Source organism: Cynocephalus volans, chromosome X (genome assembly GCF_027409185.1).
Source record: "Cynocephalus volans isolate mCynVol1 chromosome X, mCynVol1.pri, whole genome shotgun sequence".
NCBI lineage: Eukaryota > Metazoa > Chordata > Mammalia > Dermoptera > Cynocephalidae > Cynocephalus > Cynocephalus volans.
In genome coordinates this window covers 178,208,896-178,226,549 of record NC_084478.1, presented here as the reverse complement: position 1 = coordinate 178,226,549, position 17,654 = coordinate 178,208,896, and the positions used below count along the sequence as shown (strand labels likewise).

The window sequence follows — 17,654 nt, the reverse complement described above, 5'->3', positions numbered from 1 at the left end:
AGATTCAGAGAGCTCCCAGCTGACTGCTGTTGTCCATTCTCCCTGCCCAGTCCCCAGGCCATCTGCTGCATTCACCACTCTTCTTGAGTGACCCCCTGACACCAAACAGATTTGTGGCTCCTGGTTGCCTCTTGATAGAGTCCAGATGCCTTCGCGTGGCACTCCAGGCCTCTCTATCCACCCTTTTAGTGTTCTGGATGAGGCTCAGTCACCCTTTTGATAAGGTCCTGGCTTGGCACAGGCAGGATGCCCAGTATGGATTTGGTGAGGACCTCCAGACCGGGGCTCCAGCCTCCAAGCTCTCAGTCACCCAGCAACACACCCCTTGCCTCTCCTGCACTTTGACTGCTCACATCTCTCTCATGTCCCTTTCGGTTTGGAATCAAGAGTCTGTTTCCTGTTGTGGTCATTGTCAGAGGAGCCCCTCTCCCGGACCCTGAGTCTTTGGGGCCGCTTACATGCAGGCGGAATGTGGGCATGGCTGGCATTGCATGGGTTTGGGGTGGACACATCTAGCAGTTGAACCCTGAAGACTCAGAAAAAGACCCAGAAGCTGGGACTGTCAGAATCACTGTCTTGGGAAAAATCCCATAGCTTTCCCTGATCCCTGCCCTGACCCTGGCCTGGAGCATTTGAAAGGAGGGAGGACACAGTGACTTCTATTGCCCCCCAGGGGGCTGAGGGACAGCAGGGAGGTACTTTCTTCCTTCCCCATTCTTCCTTTTCCTGAACCTGTTCTGTGAAATGCAGCCATCTTGGGCCCATTTCCTCCCTTTACTATCCCACTTTCCAAGCTCCCCTCCCCCACCAGTCAGCTTTTTAGGCCTGAACAGCACCCAGGAATCAGTTGGCTCTGAAAGCCACAACAGTGAGGCTACGAGAATTCTTTTCTGCGGATGTGTGCGTGCACGCTTGTGTGTGCACACAGAGATAGCAGACTCGGGGATTCACTCCACACACATACATACAGCAGACACACAAGAAGACACACACACATACAGCTAACAGAACCATGTATTGATTCCCCCAGACACAGACACCAGCACACAGTCACTCGTGAGTGCACCCCTTCTCAGAGAAGTCACATACACACGTTCTCATGCATGCACGCACAGCGCTACATAAATACGCATGTGCACATTTGGCTCACTCCCCACATGCAGATCCACATCCACACACATGCCCACGGACACCTGCTCACAGGCACATTGAGACACACATGGGGATGGCATGCACAGAGCTTCCTGTGTCATGCACAGGGGAGCTGACTGGGGCAACAAGTTGGTGCTGGGGAAGCAACTGGCGGGGAAGGCGCAGACAGAGAGTAGGAAGGAAATGAAAGACAACCTGGAGGCCCAGCCAGGGCTGTCTCTTCCAGGTTTCTCTCTCCAAAGTGGTGGAGAGGGTGAGGAGGGAGGGACGGGGAAGCCAGCCGGCTGGGGGCGGGGCTGGGGCGGGGCCAGAAGCCCGGGCTCGCCCAAATGTTAGTCACTAACGTCCGTCCTTCTCTCCTCTCGCCTCTCCCCACCTTCCCTTTCCTCCTCCCCACTTCCAGTACGCCCCCCACCCCCCAGCTCCCGCCCCAAGCCGCCTACCAGTCCCCTTCCCTCCAGCCGGATCCTGAGCCGAGCCCGGCCGGCTGTGCCGCGCCGGCCGCCGAGCCGGGAAGATGGCCGTGGTGCTGCGGTACATGTGGCCTCTCCTCCTCTGCAGCCCCTGCCTGCTCATCCAGATCCCTGAGGAATGTGAGTAGCTGAAGGGAGCCTCGGCGCCTCCCTTCGCCGTTGTGCTGGGTCCCGTTTATCGTCTACCTCCGCATCTTCCTAGACCTGATCCTCACCTCTCACCCTCTCCTTTCCTGGGCACGGGTAGGCAGAAGGTACTCAGTACGCTGGGTACCTCTGGAAGAAAGGGTAGAGGGCGCGGGGTATGTCAGCACCACGGACAGGGACACGCGCGGGCGTCCCGGTGTTGTTTCAGCACCACGGACAGCGGGCCCGGCGCAGGGGCCGCCTTCTTGGGCCTCTTGTGTGCTCTCCCTTTGCCCGTCCCACCCCACTCCGACTCCTCTTTCACCCCCCAAAGGGGTGTGGCTGGCAGAAGAATGGGGCATCCCCAGTCCTCAGCTAGCTTGTGCAAAGGCCTGGATTCAAGTCTTGCCCCGAGTACACTTGGGTAATCCTGAGCTGGTTCTTTCCTATCGTGGGCCCTTGGTAGCCCTGTGTGAACTGAGACAGAAAGAGACACCTTGGAAACACCAGGCCCCCACCCAGCAGCCTTCTGGATCCTTTTTGATGTGTAGTTATTTGGTGAGGTTGGGCAGTGGGGCTGCAGGAGCACGTGTCTATGATTGCAACATTTGTGGGGGAAGTCACAGGTAGGTGTGGGGGTGTTGGGGAGTGTGGCTGTAGGGTTGTGACAGAACATGAGTATTTGTGTGAGCTTGTGAGTTGGGCAGACTGTATATTTGTGTGTGTGAATGTGTGTGATTGTGATTGACTAAGCATGGATATTTGTGAATGTGATTTTGATTTCCTATATGGGTAAGTTTGTGAGTCACTAATAGCTATTACTTATCGACCCAGTTGCTGAAGGTCTGGAGGTATTTGAGTGCAACATTTGATTATAGTGGTTGTATGTGTGAGTGGGGCTGAAACTGAGTACACGTTTGCACGTGGGGGGTGTTGTTACTGTGTGGTGTTTTCTCCTGACTGTAGGCAAGAATTGCCAATACGCTGCGCTAAGTGGCTGTTAGACTTTGTGAGTGGGCATTTCACAGGGTATCATGTGTGAGGGCATCTGTGTCTCTTTAGCTACGAGACTCCAATCCCTTCCCCACCTCACCTTGCCACCTTTGTCTCCCAGCCTGTACATGGAAGAGGTCAGTGTCACTGAGAGACAAGCTGGGGGCTAGGGTGGAGAAGACTGTGCCAGGAATGGAAGAGTGGCTGAGAGAGGTGGGTTCGGGAGGCACCTGGCATCAGGGGCAGTGAGGGTTTGGAGGAGGTAAAGAGGGGTTGACAGGACAGCTGTTGGGGATGCCGCCTTAAACATGCTCATAGAGGTCCACACAGTCACGCCCATGCAGACTCGCCCGCCACAGGTTCAAATGGACACACACGTTGGGGTGGACACAGATGAACCAGTCACCTTATCCAACCAGGTGCAGTGATATGAAAGGGGCAGAGACACTGAGGGGCCACACAAACAGAAACACACACAAGTGAGGTTTTTAGACACACAGGCCCAGAGGTGGATATACAGTAGAACGTTGGGCACTGCAAGGCAGGCTTACACGAACAGGCCAACAGATGTCCTCTGGCAAGTCATAACCACATGCAAACCCACTGGCGGATACTCACAGAGCCTGCTGCAGCACACCCCAGGGGGCCACGCAAGTGCCTGCACCCCCACTTTCGCACGTTCATAGACATGCACTCGTCCTCCTCCTCTCCCCGCCTCCTCTCACTTGCTTTTCAGGGCCTGCGTCCTGGTTTGCAATGCCAGGGCCTTACCCTGTGCATCAGCCTGTCCTACCAGGTGGGCTGGGCCTTCTTGACCAGTGTGTGTGTGTGTGGTGGGGGCAGGGAGAAATCAGAGAAAGATGGAGTGGGGAGAGAGAAATAGGCCCAAGACTACAGCAGCCCCGAGGCTGCCCCAGGCACTGACCAGCACCTGTTACAGACCCTGTAAGGTATAGTGGGCGGCTGCAGTGGCCGGAGGCCTCCTTGTTGGAACCCACCCTTCATCTCTCCCTCCCCAGCCACTCCAGCTCCTTTGTCTTTTTTCCTGCTTCCTCCACTGAGTTGATTTTCCACATCTTGTCTTCTCTGTCATTGTCTCTTGCTCTGCACTGGCCCCTCCCCAGCTCAAGGCCCACTGTAGTGTCCCCAGGGAGCCCCCTTTTCTCTCCCGGGGGTCCTTACACTGAGGTCTTCTGCAGAGACAAAGCATTCAGAGGCAGCCCACTGCTCCCCTCCCGTCCCTCCCGCACTCCCTCCCTCCTGGCCTGCCTTCCTCTGGGCCACCCTGGCCAGTGCTGGTCTGAGCCCTGGGGCTGGTGCAGTTTCTCTGGCCTCTGCCCCGGGGAGCTTGGTGGCTGCTGGGAGGAAGGAAGAAGGGCTGGTGCTGGCCCTGCGGGCTAGGGAAACTCAGATGCAGCAGGGACTTTGGGAGGGTTTGAGGGGGAGGGGCAGCTGGGCTCTGAAGGCCGGGCCTAGTAATTGAAAACACTGAGCTGTGCTAATTGGATTAGGAGGGAAGTGGGCTGGAGCAGGGGAGGCGTCCCAGGCGGTCTGCCTCCCAACCTTCCGAGGCATCCTGGGCGCTGTGGGGGTTGGTTCTGCAGGCCCTTGGCCCTGCCAGGGGGCTGCAGGGAAGCTCCTTGTTAAAGGCAAGGATTTCCCTCTGCCTGCACGCTGGAGCCCCGGCCTGGCTCCCCCTGAGCCTATAAGCCTTTGTCTCTCTCTGGGGAGCCCCTCTCCCTGGGCAGCGCCCTGCCCGAGGATGAGTTATCCAGGCTCTGTCCTGTGTCCCTGGGCTTGACCTGCCACTACTGCAGGCCCGCGTGTGCCCCTTGTTGCCAGCGTCGCAGCCTTCTCTCCCCTTTCCCTGCCATCGGCCCCAGGGGGCTGCCTTTCAGCATGTCTCTCCCTTCTCTCCCCCGCTGCCCGGATGCCTCAGATGAAGGATACCATGGTAAGTTGGGGGAGGGGTTGAGGGTTTTCCAGAAGGCCAAAGACAGGGAGTGGGCCCCTGGCCAAGCCCAGTTCAGCTTTCCCTGCATGCCGGGTACCGGGTGCTGCGTGCAGGCAGGGAGCTGGCTTTTCTGCCTCTTGGGTCCCTGTTCCAGCCATCTCAATCCTACGGCTCTTCCTCTCTGTCACCTGTGTGGGGCTCTTTGCTCTGTCTCTCCTCTCACCTGGCTTTGCTCGCCACTCTCTGTCCCTCAGTCCTCCTCTCTGGTCCCCTCTCTCCCTGTCAGGGCTTTGTCCTTCTTGGTTTTGTGTGTCTGGCTGTTACCCTCTCTTCTTTCTGTCACACCCTTCATCTCTCTCTCATGTGTCTTTCTTTGCAGCTTTTGCTGCTGTCTTCTCGTCCCTATCTCCTCCTACCTGTGTCCCTTTCTTGCTCCCTCTTTTCACATCCTGCAAGCCCTCCCTCCCTCCCTCCCCCCTATGGCCATGGGGCCTCTAAGGGCTGCAGACCCTGCTACCCTCATGAAGGGACAGGGGTCCAGGCCATGGTGCGAGCCAAGCACCATCCTCACCACCACTCTCCCCATCCTGTCCCCAGTGATGGAGCCACCCGTCATCACAGAACAGTCTCCACGGCGCCTGGTTGTCTTTCCCACAGATGACATCAGCCTCAAGTGTGAGGCCAGTGGCAAACCTGAAGTGCAGTGAGTGACCTCTGCCCTCTAAACCCTTGTTGCTGCCTGCTGACCTCAGCCTCCAGCCCTTACATCTCCCTGTGCCACCTAATTCTGAGCCCAGAAGCCCCAGACCTCCCTCAGCACCCAGTCCTTGCCCTCTCCTGGTCCCTCCACCAGGGCCCCCTGGCTGCTTCCAGTCCCTGTCCCGGGATCAAGGCCTCTGAGCCCTTTTCTGCCCACAGGTTCCGCTGGACAAAGGATGGCGTCCACTTCAAACCCAAGGAGGAACTGGGTGTGACCGTGCAACAGGCGCCTCACTCCGGCTCCTTCACCATCACTGGCAACAACACCAACTTTGCCCAGAGGTTCCAGGGCATCTATCGCTGCTTTGCCAGCAATAAGCTGGGCACTGCCATGTCGCACGAGATCCAGCTCATGGCCGAGGGTGCGCGGTGCTGCGGGGACCCGGGAGGGCCTGGGGCACATGAGACGCTCCCTCAGCTGGCTGCTTAGCATGCAAGGGGCCTGGGTGCCCTGCCAGCTCCCCCACTGTGCTCCCGGTCACCGCATCCCCTTCCCTCTCAGTCTTCCTCAGTGTCTGCCTCGCGGGAGCTGCAGCTGCGTGGGCTGGGGGCTGGCTAAATGGGCAGATGACTGGTTCAGGGCCTGCTTTGTCCCTCCCTCTGGCCAGCCCTGTCTGTCTGAGTCACTGCCCTGGCTTGGGCTTAGTGGCTTGTGTTTCTGTCCCCCTTTGCTTCTCCACCACTCTCGGGTCGCCTCTGTCCATGTGCCCCATTCATCTGACCCCTGTGCCCTCTGCCCTCCCACTCTCCGTCTCCCCGCACCCCTCTCCCCCGACTCTGCTTCTCTGTCCTTCTCGGCTCTGTCTTCCCTGGGGCTTTCCCTCCCCGTTCCATCCTCCCCGAGCTTTCTGCCTCCTGAGCGCCCTCCCCTCCTCTCCCCTCCCCGCCCCTCTGGTTACCTCGGGAACCGTTGCCTTGGTTTCCGTGTCAGGATGATGGAAGGGTCTGTGGCTCCCGCATCGTCCTCAGCTCCCCTCCCCCATTGCAGCACCTCCCCTCCCCCTACCCATTCTCCCCGCACCGTGGGGGGCTCTTCCTTCCTGGGAGCGCCAGACCTAGGCCCCTTGCCCCTCCCCAGGATCGCCTTCCTCCTCCTTTCTCCTGTCCTGCACTTCCTCTGCTGGGAGGAAAATGTCAGCCTTACTGTCCCTTCTAGGTGCCCCCAAGTGGCCAAAGGAGACGGTGAAACCAGTGGAAGTGGAGGAAGGGGAGTCGGTGGTCCTGCCTTGTCACCCTCCACCCAGCGCAGAGCCGCTCCGGATCTACTGGATGAACAGCAGTGGGTGCCGCCAGGGGCTGCTGCCTAGGGCCGGGCTGCCGGCGGGAGTCTTCCCACACGGGGGTCCTGGCCTCTGCCTCCTTGCCCCCACAGAGATCCTGCACATCAAACAGGATGAGCGGGTGACAATGGGCCAGAACGGCAACCTCTACTTTGCCAATGTGCTCACCTCGGACAACCACTCAGACTACATCTGTCACGCCCACTTCCCGGGCACCCGAACCATTATTCAAAAGGAACCCATTGACCTCCGGGTCAAGGCCAGTGAGTCCCGAAGGCTCTGACACCCCCCCACTCCTCTTTCACCCTCAGGCATGGCCCTTCCCACTATACCTCCCAATCTTCTTCCAGGACAGCTTGGCTCCTGCCTTGACCCCTGCCTTGACCCTGCCGTGACCCTTTTCCAGGCAGCAAGAGCAGAGATGGGGCATTCTCTTTAACAGAGGAGGAAACAGAGGCCCCAGGGCTTCACTGGGGTGTCCAGAGTCACCCAGCAGTGTGACTCCATGGGTGGAGGGAGAAGTGGGCCAGGCCACCCACCCCCTTTCTCCTGGCAGCCAACAGCATGATTGACAGGAAGCCACGCCTGCTCCTCCCCACCAACTCCAGCAGCCACCTGGTGGCCTTGCAGGGCCAGCCATTGGTCCTGGAGTGCATCGCCGAGGGCTTGTGAGTCTGGGCACCCAGGGCGAGGGAGGGTGAGGGTTAGGGCTGGGTGGCCCCAGCGGGGACTCGGGTCTCAGCTGGGGGGCTGGGGTGAGCAGCCTTGTCCTCTCTCTCCTCTGCTGTCTTCCCTTGGCCTCCCTGCACCATGGCCCCCGGGCAGCCCCACGCCCACCATCAAGTGGCTGCGCCCCAGCGGCCCCATGCCGGCCGACCGCATCACTTACCAGAACCACAACAGGACCCTGCAGCTGCAGAATGTGGGCGAGGAGGACGACGGCGAGTATCGCTGCTTGGCCGAGAACTCGCTGGGTAGTGCCCGGCACACCTACTACGTCACTGTGGAGGGTATGAAGCCTCTGCCAAGCATGCCTGCCCCCGGTTGCCCCAGGCTCCCCAGAATGATCTCCCGGGTTGGCTGCCTGTGACAGCCACTGGCACGGGGCAGGGCAGGGCCTGTGCTGAGGGCAAGAGCTAGCTGCATGCTGCGGGCTCAGGGCGGCTCTCCCCTTCTTCGCAGCTGCCCCGTACTGGCTGCACAAGCCCCAGAGCCACTTGTACGGGCCAGGAGAGACCGCCCGCCTAGACTGCCAAGTCCAGGGCAGACCCCAACCAGAGGTCACCTGGAGAATCAATGGGATCCCCGTGGAGGGTGAGCAGAGGCAGGGGCAGGGAGTGTGGTGACCCTGGGCACTGTGAGGGAAGAGGAAGAGGAGGCTGAGGAGGGGCCTCAGCGCAGCTCACCTCTGGGGCCCCACCTGCTGCACGCACAGAGCTGGCCAAAGATCAGAAGTACCGGATCCAGCGTGGCGCCCTGATCCTGAGCAACGTGCAGCCCAGTGACACGATGGTGACCCAGTGCGAGGCCCGCAACCGGCACGGGCTCCTGCTGGCCAATGCCTACATCTATGTTGTCCGTGAGTGCCAGCCACGCCGCCCTGACCCCCTGCCCGCTCTTAACTCCCAGTCGGTCTCTGCAGCCCACTGGGCAAAGCCACCGGAACGGCCCAGCCAGCAGCTGGTGTGTCCTCAGCCTACTGGGGCTGTCTCTCTCCTTGCTAAGACCTTTGTCCCCATCTCTCCCCAACCCTCTCACAGCTGGGGGAGGTGGAGGCAGGGCAGGGTCTTGTTGCCAGGATTGAGCCTCAGGGAAGACTAGGGGCTGGGCCGAGGCGGCTTTCTGGAAGAGGCAAAGTGCCAGCTGGGTCTTGGATAATTGGTAAAACTTGGATGGCTGGGACCAGAAGCACATCCACGGCCGAGGGGACAGGGCGTCTGAAGGCGGGAGCTGGGAGCAGGGAAGCAAGATGTGCCGGGCTCTGGGGGCCTGAGGATGCCGGGGGACAGTACTGGCTCCTGTCTCCTGAGGCCATTCCTCCCCAGAGCTGCCAGCCAAGATCCTGACGGGGAACAACCAGACGTACATGGCAGTCGAGGGCAGCACTGCCTACCTTCTGTGCAAGGCCTTCGGAGCCCCTGTGCCCAGCGTCCAGTGGTGAGCGCTCCATCCCAGTAGGGGGATCTCTCAGCCACATGTGGCCCAGGGAGCCCAGGCCAGTGGGTCTGAGCCAGGCCCACCCTGCTCATCTAGGCTGGACGAGGAAGGGACAACAGTGCTTCAGGATGAACGCTTCTTCCCCTATGCCAATGGGACCCTGGGCATCCGTGACCTCCAGGCCAATGACACTGGACGCTACTTCTGCCAAGCTGCCAATGACCAAAACAATGTGACCATCGTGGCTAACCTGCAGGTTAAAGGTCAGATGACTCCCCCCACATTACTGGCGGCACCTCTGGGAGGGAGGGTCAGGGTCTCTGGAGGATATCAGAGTGACCTTCCTTCCCTTTCACTTTCCTCAGATGCAACTCAGATCACACAGGGGCCCCTGAGTGCAATCGAGAAGAAAGGCTCAAGGGTGACATTCACGTGCCAGGCCTCCTTTGACCCCTCCTTGCAGCCCAGCATCACTTGGCGTGTGGATGGTCGAGACCTCCAGGAGCTTGGGGACAGTGACAAGTGAGGACCCAGCGCCAACCTGGGCTTGGTAGAAGGGGCAGAGTGGGAAAACCTGAAAGCGCCAGGCTTGTCCATGAGGGGAGCTCCCTGCTTTGAGGGGGAAGGTTCTGGCAGGAGGGGGAAAAGGAGGTAGGTGAGGAGGAGGGGAGAGGAGCCAAGCTGGCAGGGAAGTGATTGATGGCTCTGCTGGGAGCTGAAGGACAAACGTGGTCCCTCACAGGTACTTCATAGAGGACGGGCGCCTGGTCATCCACAGCCTGGACTACAGTGACCAGGGTAACTACAGCTGTGTGGCCAGCACCGAGCTGGACGCAGTGGAGAGCAGGGCACAGCTCTTGGTGGTGGGTAAGTCCTAGGATGGTGTGGGCGCACAGCCTGGGGGCATGAGGGGGCCCAGGCTCATATTGCCAGGCCCTTTCAAGTTGGGGGGGTATGGCTCTTGAGGGGGCCAGAGAATCCACCCTCCAATGGCCCTCAGGGAGCCCCGGGCCGGTGCCTCAGCTGGAGCTGTCTGATCGGCACCTGCTGAAGCAGAGCCAGATGCGCCTATCTTGGAGCCCCGCTGAAGACCACAATGCCCCCATCGAGAGTAAGAGACCTAAGTGTGGTGCCACCTCCCCCTTGTCACCACTGCCAGCCCTTCCTCCTCCCGAGTCCTCCATCCTGGGGTCGTGGCTTCAGGACTGCCCGCCATAGTGGACACGCTTGTGTTCAGGGGTTCATGGTTCCTCACGCGAGTCTGGAAATGCCAACTGGCTTAGGTGCCCACAGAGAGCCAGACTCGTACACCCCCACTACCCTTCCCCTAAGCCACATGCCGATTACTCCATTGCTGGTTCTCTTCTTGGCAGAGTATGACATTGAATTTGAGGACAAGGAAATGGCGCCTGAGAAATGGTACAGTCTGGGCAAGGTACCAGGGAACCAGACCTCTACCACCCTCAAGCTGTCGCCCTATGTCCACTACACCTTTAGGGTTACTGCCATCAACAAATACGGCCCCGGGGAGCCCAGCCCCGCCTCTGAGACTGTGGTCACACCTGAGGCAGGTGAGCCAGAGTGGTGGTCATTCCCGTGCCACCTGGAAGGGAGCACCAGTGGCCAGGGCCCCAGGCTCTGACGGGAGGGCCTAAAGAGGCGCTGTGTTCAAGCTCCAGGGGGAGTTGGGGGTGCTGGGCTCTCTTGGGGCTGTTGGTTCATGGCTTCCAGGGCCAGAATGGGCCATTTAATTGTTCCTTAGTCCTGGCCTTCGCAGCCCCTGGCAGGAGGCTGCAGTGTTGATGTGTTAACACGTTACTTTCCAGCCCCAGAGAAGAACCCTGTGGACGTGAAGGGGGAAGGGAATGAGACTAACAATATGGTCATCACGTGGAAGGTGAGGGTCCCTGGACGAGCTCGCCCCTGGACAGGAGGCCGGGACCCAGGTGTTTGCTGCTCCCCCCTGGCTGTGCTGAGGAGGCCGCCGATGACTGGGGATGCCAGTCAGGGCTGGGGGGTCACAGAAGGCGGGTGCTCTTGGCCAACCAACTGCTCTTCTGCTTGCCCCGCTTCAGCCGCTCCGGTGGATGGACTGGAACGCCCCCCAGGTTCAGTACCGCGTGCAGTGGCGCCCTCAGGGGACACGGGGGGCCTGGCAGGAACAGATTGTGAGCGACTCCTTCCTGGTGGTGTCCAACACGTCCACCTTTGTGCCCTATGAAATCAAAGTCCAGGCCGTCAACAGCCAGGGCAAGGGCCCTGAGCCCCAGGTCACCATTGGCTACTCCGGGGAGGACTGTGAGTATTGGGCCAGGCCCCGCCCCCGGCCCCGCCCCGCCCCGCCCACACCCAGACTGAGCCGCGGGGCGCACTGCTGTGTGCGCATGCGCGGCCCATGCCCGCCCAGCGCGCCAGCCCCCATCGCTGAATACTTCAGTGCGCATTTCCCGCGAATAAGGACATTCTCGTACATAACGGGAGTGACGCTTCACACCGACACAACACTTTTCCGTACCTGGCAGTCGCTATTCTCATGGTATCCACCGATGCCGTCTTCTACAGCATTCCCTCCCTGCGGCGCGGGGATCTAGTACAAGCATCTGGTGCTCTTGCCTCTTTTGTTTCCTTGAATCTGCAGCATTACCAGATGTGAACGTTGATCACCTGGTCAAGGTTTTGTCAGGTTTCTCCTTGGGGGTAGTTACTATTTTCACCTCTGCAGCTAATGAGCAGTCCAGGGAGAGACCTTGAGACCATGCAAACGTCCTGCTGCTCGTCAGACTGCCCCCACTCCCCGCATCCAAATCCAACCCGCAGTCCTTCCCCTGTGGGAGGCCTCGGGCTGGCCTCAGGGCCGGGGGAAGGGCCTGAGGCTCTCTCCAAGTCAGTGGCTGTTTCCAGACCCCCAGGCGAGCCCTGAGCTGGAAGGCATCAAGATCCTCAACTCAAGCACAGTGCTGGTCAGGTGGCGGCCTGTGGACCTGGCCCAGGTCAAGGGCCACCTCAGGGGATACAATGTAAGGGTCCAAGGGGTGGGGTGGGGAATCCCTGGGGTGAGTGACGGGAGTGGGGGCAGGGCTCTGCCACCTGCCCTGCTGGAAGTCTTGGGTTGGGAGGAAAGGGTCCCCATCGAGGGTGGTGGGGAGCACGCGCTGGGGGGCCCTACTGGACACCTTCTACTCCTACGTACGAGGTCTCCTGTCCACTTGTGCAGGTGACGTACTGGTGGGAGGGCAGTCAGAGGAAGCACAGCAAGAGGCACGTCCACAAAAACCATGTGGTGGTGCCCGCCAACACCACCAGCGTCATCCTTGGTGGCCTGAGGCCCTACAGCTCCTACCATCTGGAGGTGCAGGCCTTTAACGGGCGGGGGTTGGGACCCGCCAGCGAGTTAACCTTCAGCACCCCAGAGGGAGGTGAGTCCTGCCCCCCATGCCTCCATCCCTGGCCCCTCCTCCTGGACCTGGGCGAGGACCTGCCGCTCGTGTCTGCCCCGCAGTGCCTGGCCACCCCGAGGCGTTGCACGTGGAGTGCCAGTCGGACACCAGCCTCCTGCTGCACTGGCAGCCGCCTCTCAGCCACAACGGCGTGCTCACCGGCTACGTGCTGTCCTACCACCCTCGTGCGTGCAGTGGCCAGTGGCCAGGGCGAGGGGCGTGGGAGGGGCAGAGTTGGCAGCCAAGACCAACGCCCTGCCTGTCCCCGCAGTGGCTGAGGGGGGCAAGGAGCAGCTGTCCTTCGACCTTCCGGACCCCGAGCTTCGGACACACAACCTGACCAACCTCAGCCCCCACCTGCGCTACCAATTCCAGCTTCAGGCCACCACGAAGGAGGGCCCTGGCGAGGCCATTGTGCGGGAAGGAGGCACCATGGCCTTGGGTGAGCTGGAGGGAGGTCCTGCCGGGCCCAGGAGGGTGGGCCTGAGGCTGCCTGGTGGGCCGCACACCCTCCTTTCACCCCCGCTCCTCCAGGGATCCCGGATTTTGGCAACATCTCGGCCACGGCAGGTGAGAACTACAGCGTCGTCTCCTGGGTTCCCAAGGAGGGCCAGTGCAACTTCGGGTTCCACATCTGGTTCAAAGCCTTGGGAGGTGAGTACGAGAGGGGCCCGGTGGCGGCGGGCTCGGGGGTCTTGCCCGCCCGGCGGGGCCGCCCGCCCTCGCGCTCACCCCGGCTGCCCTCTCTCGGCGCAGAGGAGCCGGCGGGCGTCCCGCTGCGGCCGCAGTACGTCAGCTACAACCAGAGCTCGTACACGCAGTGGGACCTGCAGCCCGACACCGACTACGAGATCCGCCTGCTGCGGGAGCGGGTGCTCCTGCACCAGATGGCCGTCAAGACCAACGGCACGGGTGAGGCGCCTGCCCTGCGGGGTGGCCCCTGTCCCAGCACTGGTGCGCGAGTCTCACCCCGGCCCGCGAGTCTCACCCCGGCCCGGGCTCTGCGCCCTCTGCCCTCCCGTCCTCCCTCAGGCCGCACGAGACTCCCGGCCGCCGGCTTCACCAGCGAGGGCTGGTTCATCGGCTTCGTCAGCGCCGCCATCCTGCTGCTGCTCATCCTGCTCGCGCTCTGCTTCATCAAGCGCAGCAAGGGCGGCAAGTACTCGGGTACCTCCCGACCCCCAGGACGCGCGGGCAGGGCAGGCGGGCCGGGGGCCTCGGCTGGGCCATGGGGCCCACCCGGGAGGGCTTCTTGACCCCCCAGCCTCAGGCTGGGGAGGAGAGGAAGCTGGCCCCTCTCTGTGTGTCTCCAGTGAAGGACAAGGAGGACACCCAGGTGGACTCCGAGGCCCGACCCATGAAAGACGAGACGTTTGGGGAGTACAGGTGAGCGGGCGGGCGGGGCTGCGCGCGCCCCACCCTGACTTGTCACCTCACCCTCTCTCTCCTCTGTGCTGCCGGACGACGTCAGGTCCCTGGAGAGGTAAGGTGGGGATGGTGGCCGTGGGCTGTCAGACCCCGATGGCAGGGACCCCTGCGGACAGTGCATGCCTGAGAGTGCCCCTGTCCCCTGATTGCCTGGCAGCTCCCAACATGCCCCAGCTCCTCCCCACGCTGACATCCCAGCTTCTGGGCCCGCCTGTCCCCTTCCCAGCCCCCTCTCCCCAAGGGAGGCCCCAAACAGTGGGTACACTGCAAGGGCTGACAGCTGGCCTGGTGTCCCCGTCAGGATCACATATACATCTCCAGGGGACCAGGCAAGGAGCCTGGCTTCCCTGGTGGGTACATGTCGCCTGCCCTTCTGGGTATGTGTCAAGGATGAGACCCCTGGAGCTGCCCCTGGGGCCAGAGCACATGGAAGGCGGGTGGGAAACTGCCCTGCCCTGGCCAGGGCCCCTGCCCGGGCTCAGCAGCCCTCCCACAGCCACTGTGCCGTCTGCCCCTGCAGTGACAACGAGGAGAAGGCCTTCGGCAGCAGCCAGCCGTCTCTGAACGGAGACATCAAGCCGCTGGGAAGTGACGACAGCCTGGCCGATTACGGGGGCAGCGTGGACGTCCAGTTCAACGAGGATGGCTCCTTCATTGGCCAGTACAGTGGCAAGAAGGAGGAGGCGGCAGGAGGCAACGACAGCTCAGGAGCCACCTCCCCCATCAACCCTGCCGTGACCCTGGAATAGTGGGGTCCAGCCAGCTGTGCTGAGGCAGGGCTTGGCCCAGGGCCGGAGGCAAAGGAGAGCCAGAGGCCAAGACGCCCCAGCCTGCTGCCCGCGCTGCGCCCCTGACCTGGGGACGGAGGCCCCTCCCACTCCGGCAGGCCCCTGGGAGGCCTGAGTTGGAGCAGAGGAGAGGAAATCACTGCCTCTAATCCCCTTCTTACCACCCGGTCCCCACTTTATTGCCAAAACCCAGCTGCACCCCTTCCTGGGCACATGCTGCTTTGCCCCTGCTCTGGGGCAGATCACCCACACATCAGGGCCCTCGGGTGCTGCCTTGCCAGCCTGTTTGGGCAGAGGGGCTGTGGTGTGGGGCAGAGGAAGTAGGGGTGGCCTCCTCAGGACCAGGGTTGGTGCCTGCCCCTCCCCCAGCCCGTCCTTGGCCACCCTGGCTGGGACTGGGGAAAGAACTTGGTGTCCCCACCATCAGCTCCCTTTCCTTCGCCATCTCTACTCCAACCGGGATGAGAGCTGGGCAGGCTGGCCATGGGTGCAGGGGAGGCCATCCGGAGAGCCCAGAGTCCCTGCCCCCCAACATTACACCGGTTGACAACCTTCCTCCCACCGCCCACCCCGGCCCACGGCCGGCTTTCAGGAGCTCCATACACACGCTGCCTTCAGTGCCCGCCAGACAACATCCAAGTGGCCTCTGTCACCGCCGGGGTGCGGGGCGGGCACACCTCCTCCCACTGCCCACCGCATCCTGGGACCCTTTAGCAGCCCTGCCCGCCCCCAGCCGTCTGAACAGTTCTCTTCCTCAGTCTCCCCCGGCCCCCGCCTTGGGAATGTAAATACACCGTGACTTTGAAAGTTTGTCCCTTACCCTTTCCCCATATGCCACTAGTGTGTAGGCAGATGTCTGAGTCTCTAGGTGGTTTCTAGGTTTTCTAGCAATTAGCTTTGATGATCCCATCCCAGGAAAAATAAAAACAGACAAAAAAAAGATTGGTTCTCCCAGCACTGCTGTGCCCTGCCCAGCAGTTACGGCCTCCCCGTATGCCTTTGCTTGGTCTGTTGATAAGCCCTCTACAAAAAACAGAAGTATATATATATATGTACATAAATATCAGAATTATAACAGGCAAATAAAAACCTGGACATGAAGAGAACCTCTCGTCATCTTCCCGAGCACTTACTTCCCCCATCTATGTCCCACACTGGCAGGTGCTGGGAGCCAGGCTCTGTCCCTGCACAGGACAGGAGGCTCGTCCCTATGCAGGGGCCCCTGAGACCTGCTGCCAGCTGGCTCTGCAGGCCTGCCTGGTGTGGCCCAGCCCCACACTCCTGAGCCTGCCCTGCCCCTTCTGGAGGCCGGGCATTACTTCCACCTTGCCAGGCCTTGCTGTGTGTCCCCTCAGGTGTTGCTGTCACACTGTTGGTGGACCTCAGGGTCCTCTCATCCCTGGCAGCCACTGAGACCAAGCTCTGGCTCTCACCACCACAGTTGGGCCTCTCATTCCTGCAGGGGGCAGTCATGGGAGCACAGTGTGGCCGATGACCGCAGCCTGTTGGCCAGTGCCCAGGAGCCTCTTCCCTGTGTAACATGACAGCCACCTGCAGCCACCTGAGAGCATCGCCTGGCTCCCTGGTTCAACAGTAGTGCCATGAGGTGCCCTGGTGGAGTTGTCCTCCCTGGGGTACCTAGCCCTATAAACCAGTATGAAGCATTTTAAACTAATGACCACAGACCCCAGGTGGACACACAGGGTAGCCAGTGTTCCTCGGGAATTTCTGGAGTCCATTTCCTCCCAGCTCTCCAAAGTCTTGCACCTTCCCCCATCCCCCAGCCCCTGCACTCTCAGCTGAGGACTTTGTTTCATCTTTAACTGAACAAGTAGAAAACATCAAAAGAACTTTTTTCACCATGTTCCCACTGTCAAATCTGTCCACCCCCAGCCCCTACCGGGGGACAGCCCTCCATATGGGCACCAGCACCCGGCGCCCGTGACCCACTCAAACATTCTCCTGCCCAGTCTCGAATTCTCTTATCTATATCTCTCATGTTTCTGTACCCATCGAATCAGTCCCATCAGCATGCAAACACGCGGTGAGAGCTGCTATCGCTAGAAATGCCACGTGCCCCTCCAGCTCTCACCCTGTCCCTCTGCCCCGATTTACAGCAAAACCCCTCGAGGCTTGTCTACACTCATCGTCCCCACTTGATCTCCACCTGTGACTGCGTTTGCCTTTTGTTCCCCAACATCTGTTTTCCTGTTTGGGCTTGGGGACAGGGCAGCTCAGGTGCAGACCCACTGCCCAGCCTCCGGTGCATGGTCCAGGTGGGTGGCATGTGGGCCTCACAGGATAGAACATGCCTTTGTGGCCCCTTCCTGTCTCCTCCTCAGTCAGGACACACATGTGATGGTGGCGCCAGGACATTGAGGGAACCTGTGGGCCTGAGGATCCAGAGTTGCGGTGTCATCCTGGCTGCCTCGCCAGATTTTTAAAAATTAATAGACTTTGAGCAGAAAGTAGAGTTTTCATACACCCCTCCCTGCACCCCCCAGTCCCCCTTTTGTTAACATCTCGCGTGGGTGTGGCACAATTGTTACAACTGAGCCAGCAGGGAGATGTGGCTGTTGACTGAAGTCCACAGTTGACATATCCAATATTGCGCATTCTAGGGGTTTGGACAAATGTCTAATGGCCTGTATCCACCACTACGGTGTCATACAGAGTAGTATCACTACCCTAAAAAGCCGCTAGACAGGGCCGGCCTGTGGCCCACTTGAGAGAGTACGGTGCTGATAACACCAAGGCCGTGGGTATGGATCCCTGTATAGGGATGGCCGGTTCGCTCACTTGGAGAACATGGTGTTGACAACACCAAGTCAAGGGTTAAGATCCCCTTACAGGTCATCTCTAACAACAAAAAAAAAAGTCGCTAGACATGTCTCTGTTGAGGGTAAGTGTGCATGCAATAAAGCGCGCCCTGGCTCTTTTACCCGCATACCTGAGCAGGCACCCACTGCGCCACCAGGCCGCGGCGCCCTCCCCTCAGCCCCGGCTTTGTCATGTCCCCTTGTCTGTGAGACTCACCCATGCCGCCGTCTGGTCTGTGTCCGCTGTTCCCTCCCGTGCGTACCTGAGTGCTGACCATTGCACAGTGC

The 17,654-nt window shown here is 60.5% G+C and overlaps 1 protein-coding gene across 3 annotated transcripts; it reads left to right on the top strand.

Annotated features, from left to right (window-relative positions):
- Positions 1-1,669: 1,669 nt before the first annotated feature.
- L1CAM (L1 cell adhesion molecule) lies at positions 1,670-14,508 on the top strand. Of its 3 annotated transcripts, XM_063083409.1 has the most exons (28): positions 1,670-1,745; positions 4,684-4,698; positions 5,296-5,401; positions 5,617-5,819; positions 6,614-6,736; positions 6,830-7,000; positions 7,294-7,405; positions 7,563-7,747; positions 7,920-8,051; positions 8,173-8,316; positions 8,783-8,894; positions 8,991-9,157; positions 9,260-9,416; positions 9,637-9,761; positions 9,895-10,005; positions 10,268-10,465; positions 10,721-10,791; positions 10,970-11,192; positions 11,796-11,911; positions 12,109-12,310; positions 12,394-12,516; positions 12,603-12,773; positions 12,866-12,985; positions 13,088-13,243; positions 13,364-13,498; positions 13,645-13,717; positions 13,803-13,814; positions 14,280-14,508. In XM_063083409.1, exons 1-28 carry the CDS (start codon positions 1,670-1,672, stop codon positions 14,506-14,508), a joined length of 3,768 nt encoding a protein of 1,255 aa, XP_062939479.1. The 3 variants fall into 3 exon arrangements, with proteins under 3 accessions (XP_062939479.1, XP_062939480.1, XP_062939481.1); XM_063083410.1 differs by lacking the exon at positions 13,803-13,814; XM_063083411.1 differs by lacking the exons at positions 4,684-4,698; positions 13,803-13,814.
- The last annotated feature ends 3,146 nt before the right edge of the window (positions 14,509-17,654 follow it).